General features: G+C 36.0%; 1 protein-coding gene across 14 annotated transcripts in view; it reads left to right on the top strand.

Moving 5' to 3' along the window:
* The window catches only part of KDM6A (lysine demethylase 6A), a 159301-nt gene extending 137892 nt beyond the window's left edge, over positions 1–21409 (top strand). For 7 of the 14 annotated variants that reach the window (XM_054816351.1, XM_054816392.1, XM_054816332.1 and 4 more), the window contains 12 exons: positions 1157–1262; positions 2001–2206; positions 4672–4736; positions 4838–4912; positions 6755–6903; positions 7911–8025; positions 10075–10262; positions 11501–11642; positions 17023–17149; positions 18083–18253; positions 18516–18594; positions 20538–21409. In XM_054816351.1, coding sequence (XP_054672326.1) covers positions 1157–1262; positions 2001–2206; positions 4672–4736; positions 4838–4912; positions 6755–6903; positions 7911–8025; positions 10075–10262; positions 11501–11642; positions 17023–17149; positions 18083–18253; positions 18516–18572 — 1401 coding nt within the window. In that variant the 3' untranslated portion in view covers positions 18573–18594; positions 20538–21409. Of the gene's footprint in view, positions 1–1156; positions 1263–2000; positions 2207–4671; positions 4737–4837; positions 4913–6754; positions 6904–7910; positions 8026–10074; positions 10263–11500; positions 11643–17022; positions 17150–18082; positions 18633–20537 lie in introns of those variants that run through there. The other 7 variants (XM_054816415.1, XM_054816358.1, XM_054816400.1 and 4 more) reach the window with 3 other exon arrangements.
* Positions 21410–21609: the final 200 nt, after the last annotated feature.

Raw genomic sequence — 21609 nt, 5'->3', positions numbered from 1 at the left:
TTCATGACAATTTAGATGTACATGAGAAAGTAATTAAACTCTCCTAACAGCCTGCTTCAAAATAGAGTAATGAAAAAAATGAATAAAAGTTGAGGTGATGTTAAGAACAAAATGTCATTAGGTAAAGCAGGTTTTAGTTGCACAGTATTTTCTTATGCAACTTTTAAAACTTCTGCTCTGAAAATAAAGTTTCATAATAGTTTTAGAAGAGTGTGCTAACTTCCTTAGTAATGGAAGAATAAATTGTAGGATGTCCACTTCCTTGATAACAGAAGAATAAATTATAGTATGTCCAAACAGCTGGTGTGAAGACCTCAGGTTAGCTGTGCTCAGCCCCACTTGGGGACCAGAAGCAGTCGGCACTTTGGCATGATGCTACACAAGCAGTCTGCCCAAGAGCTAGATTAAGTTGGAAGCAATAGAGTTTCCAACTGTTCTCCAAGTGTTGCATCTGAATTAATCTACCTTATTAAAAGTCCATCACAGCTTTGCTGAGCTGGTAAGTTGCCATGTTGCAGCACACTGTGTAGATGTGCTAGTGTGGGTCGCAGTATTTTGGAACTCTGTATTCTGTCTTGTTTATTCAAAGAGATGTCTTCAGCATTTTAAGATTCACAACAATTACTTTTTTTAAAGAAAAAAAAGAAAAAATGTGGGAGACTATAGCTTGAAATTGAGGTCATAGGTGCACAAAAGCATAAGAAAATCAAATCAACCTTTCTGGTAAACATGAGATATACTGTGAAAGTAGTCTTTTTAATGATACTATTTCTTGGATACATTATCTGTAGAATTAGTTTTTTGATTTCTGTAAAGAAAGTTTAGTGTATTATCTTGCTCTTCAGAGAATTCTGTAGATTTAGAGGATGTACAAGGGCTATTGTGAGATAAATAAACTGCAGGAAACCTGAGTTGCAGAAGCCGAAGCAATAATTCATGCCAAGAAATAAATTGCATTAACAAATTAATTTCAGGAGTGAACCTAGCTTTTAACATGGAAAGGGTTGTATGATGTAACTGTTCATTCCCCACAGTGCAGGGAAATTGAGACCGTTCTTGTCTTCTTTCTGTTGTTTCTCTTTATTGTTCTTTCTTATTTTACAAATAAGGAGCCATAAGTTCATTTGACATCTAATACTCCATTATAATTTTACAGTTGGAAAATAAGAGAGATGCATTCTTTCCACCTTTACATCAATTTTGTACAAATCCAAACAACCCTGTTACTGTAATACGTGGCCTTGCTGGAGCGCTTAAATTAGGTAAGTTTACTTTCTATGTGTTTTTTTTTTTAACTACAGACAAAGATGTATGTTTTTTAAAAAAAGAATTCTCTCTCAGTTCTTAAAAGTGGATATTTTATTTCTGTAATACTGTATTACTTGTGTATTCCAAGTAATTAGGGTAATGTGTCATTTCTCAGTTTGCTACTGTTTCTAATCTTGATCATCTCCAAAAAACCCACAAAAAAATCCAGCAGATTTTGTTGAGTTGAGGAGGGAGGAGCTGAGCTGTGGATATGGAAGCTTACAGATAGACTTCTTTTCCTATGACAACTACGGCTACAGGTGTTTGTGCTTAGATTTTAATGATCTGTAATCTGACTGTGTACAATATTTTGAACTCTGGAGATAGAAAAACAATCACTGCTGGTAGGAAATGTGTTCTGTGATGGAAGTGCATTCATGAAACTCTAGTCTGAAAAACACTTCATTGGTAATAGATTTAAACATTGTTTGCAGATTTGTTTACACATGTCATGTAAGATGTTTCTTGGAATATAGTCTATAGAGTAGCAGCCAGATTTTTTCTAAACTTCTACTGTTGTGTGCAGAAAAACTTTTTGAGCGTTAATCATGAGTTTTAATTTTTAACCTACAAGTGGGCTGTGTTATGAAGGCTAAGGGGGGAAAATGCTTTAGTTTAAATCTTTAGATAACTTCAAGTATTAATGTCATCTTTTCTTGAAACTTTTTATGAATTTTATTCCTATTTATTAGATCTGGGACTCTTCTCTACTAAGACGTTGGTAGAAGCAAATAATGAACACATAGTAGAAGTGAGGACACAATTACTGCAGCCAGCAGATGAAAACTGGGACCCCACTGGAACAAAGAAAATCTGGCGTTGTGAGAGCAGTAGATCTCATACAACAATTGCTAAATATGCACAGTACCAGGCCTCCTCATTCCAGGAGTCTTTAAGGGTAAGTACACTGTTATTGTTTCAGATGTAATTTGCAAACTGTATACTAACTCTGGAACCAATTAGTAATGGCTATTGAAAACAAACAGAAGCTGTTAAGGAAAAGGAGACATTTCCGTTCAGATGAAGAACACAGGTAAATTTACATGATCTGTTTTGAATAGAGGGTCAAATAGTATACAGGGAGTTCCTCCCAAACGCTTAATGTAAAAATTTTCTTAAGGTAAAACTCGCTGTTACATACTTCAAGAGCTTGTTAGCTTAAGCTTTCATGCAATAATGTCAAAATTCATATAAAAATATTTAGAACTTAAGATGCTTTTTTTTTTACTTGTGTTAACTACTTTCACATACTCTTTGAAATACAATTTTTTTGTTCTTCATAGTATCCTGACTTAATTTGGATGTGGCTTATTAGAAGTTTACACTCATACTTATCTTTCAGCACAACAGTTTAAAATATTAAAATAACTTTCCCCTACCACCACCTCCCCAGAAAAGTGACTGATGCTTTCTATATTTGTTATTGTTGGGTTCCAAGCATAACTGTTTCTATTTAGTTTAGAAGTTGTTAGATATGTGTGACAGAGTGAAATGTTTGAAATGTTATTTTATTGGTATTACTTTTTAATATTTTTGCTGAAGTAGTGAGCACATCCTTGGAATTAGCTATGGGCGCTCCGCGGAGGCTTATGTTACCTGCTGTTACAGAAAGATTAGGCTAAGGTGGAACTAAGACAAAAAGATACTCTTGACCAGTTGTTAATTAGAAAAATTGGCAAAACACCAATGTGGGCAATTGACTGTTGCAGTTTTCACTGCCACTGCACAGAAACAACAATGGTTTCAGTAAGAAAGGAAAAAGAAAATCTAAATTTAAACTTTGTACATTAGAGGAAAGGATTAGAAATGAAGAAGTTAGTTGGTAGTTGAAGAAAAGAGAAGGGAAGGTAGTCTCAAGATTTTGAGCAAGACTGATACAGGATGAGGAAAAGAAACAGGAACACCATTGGGAAGTGGGGAGCACTGAAGTCATCAAGAGCTTGGGACATAAATGGGATTTTTCTCCCTCTGTAGTGATAATAAATTTAAGTAGGATATCGACCGAAGTTTTCTGATGCCCCTTGAACAGTTGCACCAGCATTGTATTCTGGCACATCATTCCACAGGGGCTGGAGAACATTATATATATATATAATGTTCCAGTGAAGTACACGTTTAATAACATACAGAATTGATCACATACCAGCTTGTCAGCAGGAAGCCTCAGCATGGGTTTTGCACCAAGTAGTGAACTGCAGGATTTTCTGATTTTTTTTTTTCTCTGTAACATATTGGTGGCAAAAATGTAATATGTAAAGTAATATTCAAAATGATGATTTTCATTTTTCCCTTGGAAATCAAAAAGACATTGTTTTAAGAGTACATGTGTACTTTACCTAACACTGCTTTGACTTGTCCTTAGGTGACTTTTCACAGGGTTCAAATGAAAGCCTTGTTTCTTCTTCATACAGACACAGTCCTTTTGACTTGCTTTAAGTGATTTTTTTTTTTTTTTATTCCTCTAACAACTATTGCATTGCTTCTCTAACATGTCTTGCAGTATTCGATAAATCCATCATCACTAGGTTCCTTTTTGTTTCTCTTTGCCCTTCATTCAAAGGATGAATAAGTCTGTCTCAGGTACATAGGGCACTTTGAGATTTAACAACAATCCCATTCAAAGCCAGAGATCTTTGGATAGCCTCCAGGCAGTTCTTTCCTCCTTTTTGTCGTATTCTTTTTCCTTCTGTGTCCATATACTTGCCAAAAAAGAAATCTTTAGAATAGGGTTTTGAGCCCACTCTGCTAAAATGATCAAATTACATTATTTAATATTGGTTAGATTTTTTTCCACTAGTCATGATCCTAGCTACTGCAGTGCTAAAATAGCATATGGCTATGAAAAATTCAAAAGATTTTATATAATGGATTTTTATAAAATTAGTTTTATAAATATTAGTCATCCTAGTTTCATATCAGGAGACTCGCTTGACTTTGAAGGAAGGTAAATGTTCTAGTCTAAAAAAGTTCGCAGTATTCCTTAAGACTGGATTCCAGGTCACCTGTGTAATGAAGCAAACCAACATACTCATTTGCAACTGTAATGCAGGCTAGCAGAAATGTTTATAGTGCAGACATTTTCTGTTGTCTTGGCCTGAACTTCACTGAATTTGTAGTCATGAAGAATTTTTTGCAATAGCTTTTGACTAATAAGTTTTTATTTTTTTTAACAGTAATATTCACATAACATCTTAGATGTGGGTATTTTAAAGATTATACCAGCATCTTGAAACAAATATACTTATGTCTATGAACATGTTAGCACTTTATACCTATATATTTTGTATATATTATTACTTTTATGTTTATTTATTTGTATGTATATTTTTAAAAACCCCACATTTCCACAATTGCGTTTTGTAGGAGGAAAATGAGAAGAAGAGTCACCACAAGGACCACTCAGATAATGAATCCACATCTTCTGATAAGTAAGTGTGGTATAACGGTGATAATTCTGTAGTTGTGTTTTGGGGTTTTTTTCAATCATTCCCATTTTCACATTCACCTACTATATTTTTTATATTTACAGCTCTGGGAGGAGGAGAAGAGGACCTTTTAAAACAATCAAGTTTGGGACCAACATTGACCTGTCAGATGACAAAAAGTAAGTTGATTAGTTTCTCCTGCTCACAGTGGTATTCTGCAGTATGATAAGCCTTCTGGAAAACCAATGCATTCTTCTCAGACATCAGTCAGTCTGTTGATAAACCCAATTCCGGTTGCACACCCCATTTCTACAATGACATTGTTACCTTTGGTCTTTTAACTGTTGTTATGAGTCCTTCTCACCCCAAAGTCTCTTTTCAAGCTTTTCTTTCCAGGATCTTAATTTTTCCAGAAATGAACTTAAACAGCCATCAGAAACTGTTTTTTCTAGTCCTCCTTCTAATATATTCTCTTTATTTCATTCTGAGGCTTTTAATTTTTTGCTTACAACTTTAATTACTTCTGACAATACCAAGTTTTCAGTCTTTGCACAGAAATTGTAAGATTAAAAAAGGGATTTTTTTTCTTTTTTGTTTGTCTGGATTTTTGTTACTTGTTTTTTGTTTCCTTTTGTTCCTACTGTCATCCTTTCTGTTTCCACTTTTTCATAGCTCTTGCTTCTCTATCCAGGAACAGCGTTCAAAATATGTAGTAAAGCTTACCTGTGGATAAGTCATGATAGCTCTGCCAGAGCCTCGGGGGGAAAAAAAAATTATGTATTCTTTAGACTTCATATCTTTCTGTGAGTAGATGAAGGTAGCTTAGGAAAAGACCAGAAAATATTACAAATACTCTGAAAACATTTTTTTTTGTGTGTGTGTCCAGATATACTTCCTTTATTTGGTTCAATCTCTAGTTAGTATATATTTCCATAAAAGATCTAGCTTGCCTAGGCTGTCAGTCCCACCAGCTGCAGTACAAAAATTCTGATCTACTGCAATCATTAAAGCAAAAGTAAAGGTAATGGTGTTTGAAACGGGAATAAGGCCCGCTTAAGATGCTGAGGTCTTGTGTGGCATAGTCACTGAAAGATCAATGTGTGTACATATGTACATGATTAAAGATTGTTATAAAATTTTAAATATTGGGGTTGTTTTCTGAAGAAAATTCCATCTGTAGATACAAAATTGTTGCAAATAAGCTACCACTCCAAGCACACCATTGGGAGGGACACTTCAAATTAACCTAAGCATAACTGACCTGAGGCTTATAGGGAATTGGATTTTGATACTTTAAATAGTTCTTGTAGGATCCCAGGTAGATGCCTGATCTTCCGATCTACAGTCTCAATTTTTGCCACAGACTCAACTAGCATGTCAAATTTGTGATTATATTTGGAAATATTTTAAAATTGAAAGAGTAACACGGATACATGGGTGACATTACAGAGCTCCACACTTATTTCTGGGATTTTTGTTTGAAGATTTGTGGGTTTTGTTAATGCAAGTATTCAGTTCTATAGCACATGCATGCAATTGCCTTCATTCTTGGTCACAGCAGTTGTGCACACAGGCCAGTGTATGGTCAGACAGTTGTCTTGGCATATGTTGTAGCAGCATATCATTGGGCTCTTGAAAGCATGGTTAACAGTTTCTGACTGGCTTAGACTGTGAGGAGAGCACAGCTCTGTTTTCACTTGGAAAAGTTGTACATTGAGGTGTAATTTGCAAGCAGAATGTTCTGGCAGTATAGCAGCAGACGGGCTAACTGCAAGAGTGAGTGTGGTCACTCTGGCTTTTAGCTCAACCTTAAATTAAATTGTCCTTTAAATTTCTGTAACTGTCAAATAAGGGTATTGCACTGTCTCAACTTCCCTCTTAAGAGACGCTAAGTTATATAGAAGTAGGTTGTCTGCTCTTTTATCTCCTATGCTAACAATTTTTTGAAAATGTTCTTATTTCCCAAACTCTTCTAAGAGTTTTAGGGATTCACAGTTTGTCAATTTGCTATTTTGCTGCAGGTGGAAGTTGCAACTTCATGAACTGACAAAACTTCCTGCTTTTGTACGTGTGGTATCAGCAGGAAATCTTCTAAGCCATGTTGGTCATACCATCCTGGGCATGAACACAGTGCAGTTGTACATGAAGGTTCCAGGAAGCAGAACACCAGGTGAGTATAATCTCTTCGCATGAAAAAAATCAAGTTCTGCTGCTGTGGCATTGATTTAAGTGCACTGCATATCTCCCATATCTTGCAGTGTGCCTAAACACGATAAAATTGTACATATTTTTTTCAATTTCTTGTTTAACTGAACTCTGTGTGTACAAAGTACTAAATTACCTTATAGTGGAAATTTCTGCATTTCTGCAGTGCTAGGTAATTACCATACTAAACTCTTGCATGCAATACTGGATTCTTCAAGGGGAAAAAAGAGCATAGGTTTTATATAACTGAACAGTATTTGTATGTTACATTGGGAGCCTATAAAAATTTTCAAGCAAAGTTTTGTGCAACCATAACAATCAGTATACTTTCACTTTTTAGATGCTTTAATGTCTGAAGGTAGGACCCAACCCTCCATAATGCATAGTGCTGAGTTAGGGCACTGGACTGAGACTTGAGGGATCAGGACTAAATTTCAGGGTCTGTTTTTTCTGAAGTACAACTTTAGAAAATTCCATTAGGGATTATGGCTCAGTTTTCCAGCTGTCAAAATAAGATAAAATACTGGCATTTCTACATTGATTTTGAATGCTCTTTGGGAGGGATTTTCTTACTACTTGTCTATTCAGTGCCTGAAGTCATGAAGTTTTGCTTCTGACTGGGACTATTAAGAGCTATCATAAAAGAAAAAATCTAAGCTTTAGCATCTTGAAGCATTTATTTCTGCAAAAAGGGAACTGCCGAAGTATCAGTCAGATTCACAAGATTGGTAGTTCCAGCTTTTCATTTTCTACATGCTAACAAAAGCAAAATTCTCTTGTCACTGGTAGCTTAATTCTGTTTCTTAACACTATGGAGCCCCTAAATAGTGTGTGTAAGTGTCATATAAAAATATGTGCAAATACTTTAACTATGATATAGAGTTTTTTAGTAATTGTAATTTTGCATTTTCATAGCGTTATTTTGATAGATCAGCCTTACATACAGCGTGTTTATTTTTCTCTAAATTTCAGGTCATCAAGAAAATAACAACTTTTGTTCAGTAAATATAAATATTGGTCCAGGTGACTGTGAATGGTTTGTTGTCCCTGAAAGCTATTGGGGTGTCATGAATGACTTCTGTGAAAAGTAAGCTGGGCGTGCTGTTTTTCTCTATTTTTATCAAATTATCTCTGCCTTTCTCAGACCTAAGGGAGGGAATTACTGAGGGTGTTGTAAGAGGACATTTTTTATGGGTTTTCCATGTAGTCAGAAAGTCGTTTAAAATAAGTCAAAATGTAAAATTTAGAATTTGTACAAAATATGACAATTGTACAATGTACAGAAACTTGGGTTGGCTATGACAGCTTTGCTCTCAGAAATTAACGGTAGGTCCATTATTTGTTTTTTCGAACACAGGAATGAAGGAAATACAAGAAGTGAGAGAAGGGTAGTAGCAAATGCACATCTAGGTTCAAGATTCAAATTTATACTGCGTTAAGGGGGATCAGAAGTTTAGTAAAAGCACAGGCTGTCTGCTACCAATGTGTATTATGTGGCATCAATCTAGTTTTCATAGTAGTAACATTTCTGCATCAGAAAATCCATCATAGTCCTTGCTGTTTATCTAGGTACTCTATCATGCATATTAAAGCTGACCTCTACTATTACGAAATGGTGATGCTTTTGTAATGGCTTCTAGGGCTATTGCAGTGGAGTGATAGAAGAAAGTTGGGGTTGAAGGAGATGGGGTTTTGTTTTGGTTTTTTAGGAATGGTGGAGTATTTTCCCGGTGATGTATGCTGTTAATCTTTATTATGATTAATGTACATGGTGTACACAAGCAAGTACAGAGTCATCGGTATCTTGGCATGGTTCCTTGCTGTATCTAGACGGAGAGCGTAGTTTACTCAGACCCCAGGAGGTGTCATGGCATGCTTTGCATGCACTTACATGTCTGTAGCTTGCTGGAAAAGTGGAGGTGCACTGGTGGTTGGGAAAATACTCAGCCAGCTCTGTGATTGGGGTTTCTATGTTTTGTCTTGTGTTGAGTGGATGTTTTAAAAACTAACAAAACACACACACTCACACACACCCCCCAAAAAAAAAGAAAAAAGAGGAGCAGCAATTGTCCCCCCCTAATCATGCTAGTGTTCAAGCAGTAGCCTCTGAACCTGATCTTACAGAGCAATTTCTTTTTTTCTTATCTTGCCCAGTTAAAACTGGACTAAGCTCTAGACGTTTTTTCAGAACTTTTGCAGAGCTCTGCAAATTCATCTCAGTGTCTCTGTACTCTGTATTTTCTGCCTATCTACGGACAGCTGTTCTTATTTCATCCACCTTTACCAAGATTAGCCATCTCAAAATTGTAATTCCACTGATGCAATTGTAATGTCTCTGACGACATGCCTTTTACCTCCATGACACTGTCCTCTTGAGGATGACAGAGAAACTAAGATCTTGGTAACCTCACAAAATGTCTAGAGTGCCTGATGAAAACTGTCAGTTGCAAATGATCTCTCATGGTGCAGTATAAAACCAGTATAAAATTGGGAAAAGGATGGAGAGATGTATGTATTTTGAATAACCATAGTGGAAGAGTTCATGCTTAGGAAATCCATATGGAGGTGGTTTTTCATGCTTCTCAGGAGGGTCAGCATTTCTTGGCTGACTTATAGCATAGACCCGTAGATTACCTTTGAGATGGTGCCAACAGGTTGCTTGTTGTGTGGACAAGCTTCATGTGCATATGCTGACAGTATGAGTACGTGGTTGGCATTGTTAAAAACAGAAAGCATTCTTAAGAGCTGGCATGGTTTGTATATAAAACCAGTCACTGGTTTAAAAAAAACGGCATTTGGCACCAGCGTTGTGCTAGATCTGACCAAGGATTTCTCTGGCTCAGCATTAATAAAATACTGGGAAACTTAAAGGAAAATAGAACGTAACTGGAAGCCATAAACTGACTTCACATGGGCAGCTAGATGGTTAAATGTTTTCATGTATTGCAGGATGTGGAAATAGGATCAGGAATTTTATAGATGAAACTTACCTTTTGACTAGTTTTCCTGGGTCGCAGATTAGATGCAGAAAGCAATTATCGTGCTGATCAGTTTTTATAGGTAATTTCATTGAAGTATCAACTGCTAATTTGTCTGCTGATAAATGTTGAAGACTTTATTTTTCCTACTGTTTCAGGAATAATATGAATTTCCTAATGGGATCTTGGTGGCCAAACTTGGAAGATTTGTATGAAGCCAATGTCCCAGTGTATAGGTTTATTCAAAGACCAGGGGATTTGGTGTGGATAAATGCTGGCACTGTTCATTGGGTTCAGGCTATCGGCTGGTGCAACAACATTGCGTGGAATGTTGGCCCTCTTACAGGTATGGTTGAATAGTGCCTGTGCTGAACTACATAATTAAGTAATGTTATACTGCATTTGCCACAGAACCTGCCGTTTCTTACTAATTTACCATGCTTTACTAGATGAAAAAAATGAATGTACTGTATTTTAAAACATTATGTGTTGAAGCTTTACATCATTGGTAGGAGAAGAGAAAGCAGCAAAAATGCAGTCTTCGCACTTGTTCATTTAATGGACTTGTAAAGCAGAATAAAATATCTGGATGATTCATATGCTCTGTCTTGTAGGCCGTTTCTTCACTTTTTCTCCCAAAATTTGTTCTACCCAGCAGGCTGCACTGTAACTTGCATATGAGTTAAGGACTTGTCCAATCTAACTTTTTCATGACAACGGATACCTAATTGGTCTTTAGTGAAAGCATCAGGAAATGCAAACAGTTGTAAAATTTTCTTCATAAAGGAATATTGTTTTTCAGACCTAGTGCTCTAGAAGTCTTTAGTTTTGAACCATGGTCTTGGAAGGTTTTTAGATGTGAGAATGGAAGCAATATTCACAGCTAAAACGAGATTCTGTCAAGCATTTGAAGAGAACGTACTTCCAAAAAACTCCCATTTTCTTAAATAGTTTAAGGTGTGTCTTTATTTCATTATGGTGCAATAAGTAGTATATCTCCAGGATTTTATGATTGACTGATACAGAGCTCACATGTTCAGTCACAGTAAACTTTGTAAAACATTTTTCAAAAAAGGGCAGGGCGAGTAGGCTCCTTAATGAAAAAGTCTGACTCATTGCAACAAATCTCTGAAGGTGCAGTCTTCCTTTTCAAGACAGATTACATACCGTAGCATCGTAAAATGATGATAAAGAGTGAATCGAGTGAGATGCAGACATTTCAAATTTAGATTTATTTTTTTTTAATCTCAAATATTTGATTTTTTTTTAAGTAACGCTGTTTGAAATACTGCTCTCTGCTCACCATAGAAATCAAACACTTGTCAGTAACTTATTTTCACAGATAGTTGTTGCTGCTGTGGTATTGTGCATTCTTTTTAGCATCATAAATACACTTTTTAAAAGAAATTTTATAGGATTCAAGTATAGTTGGAATGAATGGATCATTGTGAATGAAGTTTAAGCTAGCCCTAAAAGGGCTATATAATAATATATCAAATATATATATAATCAAATTATTTTGGCTCCAGTTGATGCTTACTTCTTAACTTGACCAATTGCTTCTGTAATTTTGTTTTTGTGTAGCCTGTCAATATAAATTGGCGGTGGAACGGTACGAGTGGAATAAACTGCAGAGCGTAAAGTCCATAGTACCCATGGTTCATCTTTCATGGAATATGGCTCGAAATATCAAGGTCTCAGATCCAAAGCTTTTTGAAATGATAAAGTAAGTTTTACTTATTTGAATGTTTACTGTACACATTTCCTGTTCAAGCATAAAACAATAGTTGATATATAAATAATCCTTTGTAAGACTTTTCCATTCCTGAGAAGCCAAAATTATTTTATATTCTGTTTTTCAAATAATCCATTTATAGATACCATTAATTTTATTATGTTGTATTTGATGTTATTGTGGCATAGCTTTAGAATGATCTAATCAACTTTTTTGTTAAACATGCCATAGACTTAATACAGCAGTTTACAGAAGCAGTTGACTTAGATGCCAAAAGCTGTTTAGAGTACATACCATAAAAAAATAACAAAATTAGGTCATCAACCCAAGTATTAGAATTAGAATGGTTAGTCATTTTTACAGCGAAGTTAAACTTAGTTTTACATTTCTAGAACCCCTAGTTAGTGCTCACATACTGTCATTTGGAAATCCAGTATAAATGTTTTAAATAAAGGCAAGTAAGAATTTGAAAGCATCCTTCCCTTTGTTCTTTCTTCTGAAGGATGAAATAATTGGTGTTTAAAATGGTAATTGAGTTTAGTGACATTTCTCGTACACATTCCAAAATGCAGGAATATTGCAGACTCGGAGCATCTTTAGTAATTTTTTTTGAAGAGTGCAACTTCAAGCAAATATAAATCATATTGCAGCACCATTATACCTAGGTTGAGGAATGAATGGACATTTCAGCATGTATCTTAGGTTTGTCCTAAAGGAAGTGGGGGAATGAATTCCAAAGCACATTAGTCATCATGAGAATACTCTGGTAGCATCACTCTCTGTTTTCTTTAAGCCTACCAAAGGAGCTTCTAGCTCGAGCACTTCTTAGTCTTGTCAACATACTGGATCCACAAGCATTGTATCCTTTTATAATTTGCCTTGAAATGGACCTTTAAAAAATGGAGGGGTTAACTTGCAAAAAAGAGCAAAGAAAAATAATTTCTTTTTTTTTCCCCAGTAGGATTTATTGATGCCATCTGAGTGAGGCACCTTTTTACAGTAGAAATTTCATCTAGGCTTGACCATCTGTTGCAGAATGATGGAATTGGGGAAATGGTAATTTTGTAAAGAGCAAGAATGTTGGAAGTTGAAGACAGGGAGGTTTGTAGTCACTGTGAAGCTGGGTTTTGGAATAGCATTTATGTGTGAATACTTTCTTAAAATCTAGTGACTAATATCTAGGGTAAAGAAAATCTTTGCTGAAGGCTTGACAGTCCTGCCCCTTCAATTAAGCTATTAGTTCTCATAGTCAGGATGCCAGCTGTCATAAAAGGGAGAGGAGAAACGGAATAGTTAGAAATGAGAAATGGGGAGAAAAGAAACAGGGTGTGGGAGAGAGGAAGCCAAAAAGTCAATTTAAAAAAAAACAAACCCAACCCATAAATTTATTTCACAATTATCTCTATATATTGTCCCAAGCCTAGCAGGCATTTATTGTAAAGCTTGAAACAGTTCCGGAATGTTTTTGGCAAAATATGATTTTGATATTTTGGCACCTGTATTTTGCATTTACACAAGTTTGGGGTTTTTTGCCACGGGAGAAAGCCTTAAAGGGAGAAAAACATGACTGAGCATAGCATCCTTCTCCAAGAGAATCTCTTAAAATGTTGTGAAGAAACATAGAGGACAAAATGGTTGTTTCCTATTGTCTTTCTGGCTGACAGCAGCTGAGCTTTTTCTAGTGAGAGACCTATACTAAATTTTAGGTGTACATTACAAATAAACAAAGATGCTGGGGAGTAGATACAAACTTTGGTCTTGTGTGTGTTTGCTTTTTCCCAGTCTACTGAAACCACTTCCAGTTTACTTGGATTAAGCCCTCCATCCAAGTTAGTTGTCAGCAAAATCCCAAGTTCCATGCTGTGTGTGCAGATGACATCTGGTTTGTAACTTCTAGTAGCAGTAACCTATGATAACTCTTCATTGCAGTCACTTCTGTAGTTATAGTATAGCTTTTACTAGAATTGGGTGTCACCAGAATAAACAGTCTGGTGTCTAACCTTGGCTTTGTAAGCATACTGGAAATGTAGAAACCTTCATGAATCTCCTCAAAATATGAAAGCAGTTACATAATTTTCCTATGGACTACTTGTCTGCAGGAAAATAGCGCCAGCTCGCAAATAACTTTTGTCCACTGCTCCTGGATTTTATTATGTACAAAATATAGACATTTGTGTGTTTTTTATATGTATGCATGTGTATAAAACACTTGAGAAATAGTGATTTCTGATACAGCTGTTTGAATTTAATCTTGAATAGCTGACTTTTAATTTGTCATCAGGAAAAAAAGTATCAGTGACACAGCTGTCATCTTTTTGCCAGAATACAGGACTGTATCTAAAATTGTACATCAAAGATATCTGAAGTGTTTAGGTAGTTTGACTTCTGTGTCTGAGGCTTCTTAGGTATCAGAATAGTACAAAAGAATAGCTCTTAGAAAATGATGAAAAGTAGTTTGTAGTTCCGGTTTGAAAGATAAATACAAATATGTCTTACTGGATTATGTGAGACTAACTACTACAGAGGCAATAAACTAAAATTTAAACATACATATAAATACTGGGAAGAAGACTAATGATGAAAAGAAATAGAATAGCAGTAGGGAAAAAAATCATATAAGGAAATTTTGCTTTTGGAAGAAATCTGAAGTCTCTTTATATTTTTAGTTCATGTGCAACTCAGTGCTGTCTTGCTAGATAAAAGAGCAGAAACTGAAACTTTCTCATGAAATTTTTTTTAAAGATTTTATATTAACAGTAGAATCATGAGCAGGAACACAGGCAGACAGAATGATTTAAAACTTGACTGAGGGAACGCAACTCTCAAGAAAAGAAAAATTAACCGCAAACCTCTTAGGTGGAAGCTAGAAGGACTTTTACAAATGCATCGGAGGAAGAGAAGAATTTTCGAGGTAGTGGGAACATAGTAATAAAGGCTTAAAAATTTAATTCCAAAGTAACTGAAATACTAAGTTCTTTTACAAAAATAGTTTTAGAAACGTAAAAGAACATGACATTGGAGAAATGATTTTGCACAAAATCGTGAAGCCAGATACATTTCAGTATCGGTAGGGAAGATATATTACTGACAGATAGAAAGAGGTCAGTTGTGCATTGCCATTGGGATGGTCTCCATACTTCAAAAAGTTTTACTGGATATCTAAATATTCAAACAGGTTTCTCACTGCCCTTCTAGAATAAATCAGGATGATGTCCATTTTAAAATATTCTTCTCTTAAATATTTGAAATTGACCGGGCAGGACTTACTCTTTATGCCATACTTGTAAAGAATTTGATAGAGACAGACGGTCCAGATTTTCTTTTAACTGAATTCTCGCTGTACAAGAATAAAAGCAGGCCTACAGTACTAAAAGCTGACACCGTTCAGCTTAGACATTGTGACTCTGCTAGACACCTTTTTGGTTTTCTTTAGGCTTCCCATGCTTTAGGAAATTGTGGTGCGTTTTCAAAGTGATAGTTCATATGCTTTCTCCCATTCTGTGACAGCACGAAACAGTTAACGTTCACATTTTCAAGGGCCATTACTAGGATCTGAGTTTTATCCAAGGGGGGGAATTCACCTTCTAGCTATTGTTTTCGGCTTTGGTTGCAAATTTGGCAGACGTTGCAGCGGTGTTATATATGGGTTACATTTTGGGCAATTCTTTCTTCACAACTGTAACACTACAAAACTCTTTGAAAATAACACTTTGAAAACTCTTTGGAAGTCAAGAGCAGAGAACAATGGTGGCAAGCGTGCAGGTGTGCTTCCAGTTGCTCTTTGGCATACCCAAAGATTTTTCCAGATAACAGCAGAAGTGAAGAGAATGGTAGCTTTTAAGTTTCTTTGAAATCGGGCTGTATTGCATAAAAGAATGCTATACCAAAGTTACTGAACTTGTCAGAATCATCTATGTTAGCCTGATGCTCAAGTGAATTAATACGTGATCTATTGCGTATGATTGGCCTTAGCATCCTAAATCTCATTCACATCAAACTTTGAAAGTGTTGAAGGAGTTTCAGCTAAATAAGATGTTTACTTTTCTTGAAATTCAGTGTATGAAAATACAATGTTAACAGAGAAACATGCTTTCAGTTTTGCATTATTCTTACAGTGAGGGTATTAATGAAGCCATAGATTATTTTTTAGTGAAGATGAATAGTCGTAGTGTAAAACATCAAGAGGAAACTATCTCCAAGTAAGCCTGTCTGTTTAACTACTTGGAAAGACATGAAAGAAACTTGTTTTTTTTTTAAATGCAGAATATATATATTACACATTTAAGGCTTTAAAATGGGAGAAGGATCAAGTTGAAAACATTTTGATAGAACTCTTGAGCGCTTTGTTTTCTTTCCAATGTTTATTCTTCCCCTTACATTTTTTTCAATCTTCCTTCTGCATCTAATGAGCATGTAACGTAACCACCCTGTGGAGGAGAAAATTAAAGGCTGCAAAGGCTGAAGCTCAAATAAATAGGATAGCTGAGAGCTAAAAATTATTGTAAATAACATGGTAATTTAGAAATCTGGCGACCTATTTTGCCAGCTTTTTCTTAGAGAACGTATGTAGCTCATAGAGTGCTAGAAAACAAGTTAGATTTTCTAGTACAGGAGAGAACTGTGTAAAATTCTGAAGATTTTTTTTTTTAATCTTTTACAGAAGTATGGCAGGGAATTGTTGATTTTAAATTGATATTTGACCAGTTCTTTTCTTTGTTCATAAAATGCTTGATTTTTTATTTTTTTTAATAATGTCAATTTATTTTTTTCCTATAAAGGGACTTCCTTTTCTAATACCAGCCTGTCTATTCTTCTTACTTTTACACCGAAGAAGATACTTGTTGATAGATTTTTATTTCCACTGTGTGCAGAGTGATTCCTGTGAGAACTCAGGTTTCCAGACTTTGCATAACTGAAAGTTTAATAGTGTTGAGGAAGTAACAGGGGTTTTAGGATGTTAGTTAAAACAGTTCTTTGGATAGACTATAGTCATTTACACAAAATGTAAATAGTTATTTTGAACTTGACAGTTCAAACTAACTTTCTGCTGATAAATTTATAGTTCAAAATAAAAGACATGAATTGCTCTTGAAAATACATTGGTTTATTGTGCTTAAAAAAGCATTCATGCATTCCAGTCACGAATGAAAGACACAGCCTGTTTGCAGGGCAAGGGGCTGTACTGAAATGGAACAAACCTACGTGGAGGTCCATAAACGTGAGGTCCAGTGATTCTTGTTAGCCAGCAGTTTCTGAAATCCCAGAGGAAGAGGAAACTCCGGATACAGGGTCTTGGAAGAAATTTAAGCCTACTTGAATCTTGCTCTGAAGTTGAATATTGAACTGAATATACCTCTGATTTTGGTTGCAGGTACTGCCTGTTAAGAACTCTCAAACAGTGTCAGACACTGAGGGAAGCTCTAATTGCTGCAGGAAAAGAGATTGTCTGGCATGGGCGAGCAAAGGACGAGCCAGCTCATTACTGTAGCATTTGTGAGGTCAGTAAAAATATGCATTGGGCTTGAGTACTACTATAATATTTATTTAAATTTTGTCCTATCTTTTGTTGATGTTGCTATTTTAATTTAGCTTTTAAGTTGCAGCACCTTCTGTACGCTATAAGCACATATATGTGATGCAGTACTGTTTTCAAAGAGCTTACTTACCAAGCTGTTTTTCTAGACAGAGGCTGTATTTTGCTGCAGTCTCTTCCACAGTATTGTTATTCACTAGGTCGATTTTCAATTCTCAGTTATTAATAAAAAGTTGTTATCCCTTCCTGCATATAATTTGATCTGCTGAGCTTCATTGTAAAGGTGTATCTGTCTTCATTTGAGAAGTCAACAACAGTCCCAAAAGAGAGAGAATTTAAGTACATTTTCTTCACAGAACATACCCTTTTGCTGAAATTTTTGATTCTACTTTCTGTTAATAGTTCCTTTAAAGTATTTGGATAATAGTTTTCATGAAGCTTAAAATAAAATAAATTTTTCCTACTCCCTGAATATCAGTTTCTAGTTACGTTCTGACTGAGCCTCTTGGGTAGGACGAGCATGTGACTGAGTAAGGAAATAAATCACAAACTAATTTTGCAGACAAATTTAAAAAAGGGAAATCAGGTATAATTGTTATAAATCCTCACTTTACTGAGTAACCTCTATTCAGAGTATAAATCCTGCTTTGTCAATATTGACCAAAAGCTTTCCCATAGCGCTGTTCATGCAGACCTCCTAAGTGTAATGTTTGTGGTTTTACAATATTTCACTTCTCTGCCTGAGCCTTGGGAGGATAGATTTTCCCTGAACAAATCATAATTTTTCTCTTTGCATGCACAGGGTAAGGGTGTAAATCTTAAAGAAAATACAGTTTTCATGGTTTAACTTTTAAAAAATGATATTGTAACAATTGACTTTCTGTTTCCTGTCTAATAGGTGGAAGTCTTTGATCTGCTTTTTGTCACTAGTGAGAGCAATTCTCGAAAGACCTATGTTGTACATTGCCAAGACTGTGCGCGAAAGATAAGCACGAACCTGGAAAATTTTGTGGTGCTAGAACAGTACAAAATGGAGGACTTGATGCAAGTCTATGATCAATTTACATTAGTAAGTCAAATTAATAAGTGGGTGCATAAATACATTATTTGTAAAGCAGTTGTAGACTGTCATGGTACTCCATTGTATGAGTACCGTGGACTTTCTGATTCAAGTGGAGGTATGGGTTGTGTGTGATGTTTACAGAACAAAACGCTGAAGAGTCAGAATTATGTGAACTAGTACAGTAACTTACTGCAGAACATAACCGCTGAGTTTTCAGGAAAAGTATGATGTTACAATTCATAAAGTTGTGGCTTTAAAAATCCAATAGAGATCACCTGAAGACCATAACTGGATCAGATGGAGATGGGAAGAATCAGGACAGTGAAGCTTGGAGAAACTAGCACCAGGTTCAAGAGCATCTCTAATACATTGGTTGTGGTATGAAGTCAGTATAGCAGCAGAGCATCCTACGCACTCAGACCCCTTCCTTCCCCTTCCCCACCCATCCCCTCCCAAATCAGCACTGTCCTTCTGCTTAGCAAGTGGATGCTCTCAAACAGTTCTGTCTTTTGGCTTGGGGCCTCCTTTGCATTTCAATTTAAAGCAAAAAGCCTCTTTGCCATTATAGCTTTGTGCTATATATGGCAGCCTCCTGCTTTGAACTGTGTCAGCACAACTGTCCTAACATTTCACCTAGGTTTCGTTGTTTCAGGCAAAGATGGCTTGTTTGTAATCACAGCGAAAGTGATGCTGGATTTACTTACAAGCCTTGCCTTTCTGTCAAAGACGACAAACATTGGACAAAGCGTTATGAGACTTTCAAGTTGAATTAAATAGAACAGCCCAGAAAGGGCTGTGCCTTTTGATTAATTTCCAGGTGCTGCAGAAAACGTATGTTTAGACAATTATTTCATGTAATGCTAGCATGATAAGTGGTGACCTTTTGCGCTAAGGCCTCAAGGTTCAGCAGTAGAGGCTGGCGAGAGTGCAGGACCATGTCCTCTGAATTTAATTCTCTTCGTTGGTCCTACAGAGCCTGAAGTGGTTGAACTTCAATTCATACTTCTAGGACCCCATTGTCGTCGTAGTTTGTGAAATACTGCAATTTTGAAGTGATGATCTGTTATAGAAAAGCATATAAATAAACACATGTTCTCAGATATGTCACCCAGTTGAATGGAAACGGGCAAGAACGCTTCTGTGTGGAAAAGAGGGGAGAGGGAGGGGTATTTTGTTGTCTGTGTTTATAACATTATATAGGTAACAGTGATGATATTGTCCCTAGAACAAGGGTTCTCAACCTGTGAGTAGCTCCCTCCCCCACCAAAGCCTATACCTGCAGCCCTAAGGGGTCTTAATAATTGTTCTCTTGTGAAATCGATGCACACATTCATTTGTTTTAAAGGGGGTACAGTCTCAATTGAGAAGAGTCATAGCCTAAAAGCAGCATCTCTCAGATCTAGGAGAAGAGTTGAGGTTTGTTGCAAGTCACAGCATGAAGATGATCTCAGATGGCAAAGGTGCAGTAGGCCCAACAGAGAGGCTCTGTGTTTGGGTCAAGTATTGGGATCAGGGAGTGTTAGTGTTTCATAGCTGGGTACTGTGGTGTGAAGTGTCTTTAAAGACTGTGAGCAGCTTCCTGAAGGGATGCCATATCATGACAGGACTGATGAGCAGGAAGAGAGGAGAAGGAAATGCCATCAAAGATTCAGTATTTTGATGGTAATACCACAAAGTGCAATATTGGGAAACATGTATCTTCTAGACCTTGTCTCCTGAAAGCCGGCAGGAACAAGACACCTAGCTTACTTCACTTTTGAGGCACTCAGTGTTGTCTTCCAGGATTCAACAAACAACTTTGTCTCCATGTCAGAGAATCTGAGACCCTTTCCACAGACACCATAACTTCAGGTTTATATCTTATTGTTTAGGTAGAGAGGGGAAAAAAATGAAGCCCATAAGGCATTTGGAGAGCTACAAATGGACAATCCCCCCACTTTGGTAAACAGGTTGAGAATCCCTGTTTTAGAGTCTACAAAGCTGTATGTATACTGAGCCCACATGGAGCTCTTTGCTGCCACAGCTCACGTTGTATTAACACAGACATCCCCGCAGTATACTCCAGTCTGCAATCTAGGCAAAATCCTAATGCAGAGTAGTCACAAAATATGTGATGTCTTTGAGTAAGTTGGAAAAAAAAATGCCAGTATCCACTTGAAAGAGTCCTGAAGTGTAAAAACAGTAGCGCGCGTGACTTTAAACTCTCATGGTTACAATTTGTGCAGGTCTTGGCTAAACAAGTGAGTTTTACGCCCTTGTAGAAAAGGTAATTTAATGTTTTCTTTTTCAGGCTCCTCCATTGCCATCCTCCTCATCTTGACATTTTTTCATGGACATTAAATGAAAACTTTTCTGATATTCAGGAAGTGACCCAGTTCTGCACCACTGATTTTTGTAGCTATCCCGTAAGGCTGCTGGCTGAAAGCTGTGTCTATGCAACCTTCCAAGTGCGGAGTGTCAACCAACTGGACAGGAGAGAGCACTGCCTCCTACTCCAGAACTCAAAACAAATAAAGCTCATCCAGCTGTACTTCAAAAAAATAATTCCATGTTTTGTATATATCTGACAAAACTGGCAACATTATACAGACTACTGACTTGAAGACCACCTCTTTTGTATTTCTCTGTTTCTGGGCTGATGAGTTGGTTTCATCCATTTTTCCCCTTCAGAATTTCCCTTGGAAAAAGTACTAGCTTAGCTGGTCATTTCTTTGTAAGGTAGTTAGAAATTTTAAGTCTTTCTTTGGGCAACTTTTTTTTTTTTTAATGTGAAGAGTTAGGTGATAAAAATTTTTTACTGCTTTTATGTTTTTCTGTCTTGTTTTGAAACCATGACGGTTACACTTTTGGTTCGTAAATAAAATTTAAAACAATTAACAGCCAAGTCACAAAGATAAATGGGTTGCACATAGACTAAGGAATAAACTTCAGATTTGTGATTTTTGTTTCTAATCTTGATGTAAATTTACACTATTTATAAATACATATTTATTGCTTGAAAATATTTGTGAATGGAATGCTGTTATTTTTTCCAGATTACCTGCCATTGAAATTTTAAGGAGTTCTGTAATTTCAAACACTACTCCTATTACATTTTCTATATGTAAATAAAACTGCTTAGCATTGTACAGAAACTTTTATTAAAATTGTTTAATGTTTAAAGTTTTTCTATTGTTTGAGTTTTAAAAAGATTTTATGTACAGTGCCCAGTTTTTGTTCTTTTTTGAATCTGATTATATATATTTTATATATACTCTTGTGCTTGTGTATATATATAATATATATAGAAACTCGAATATAAATATGTGTATAAAGATTTAGAGACTAAATTTTTCTCGTTTTAAGTTTTACATCTATGGTAG

Source organism: Grus americana, chromosome 1, assembly GCF_028858705.1.
Source record: "Grus americana isolate bGruAme1 chromosome 1, bGruAme1.mat, whole genome shotgun sequence".
NCBI lineage: Eukaryota > Metazoa > Chordata > Aves > Gruiformes > Gruidae > Grus > Grus americana.
Note: the sequence above shows the minus strand (reverse complement) of the source record. Positions and strands in the feature narration are given on the sequence as shown.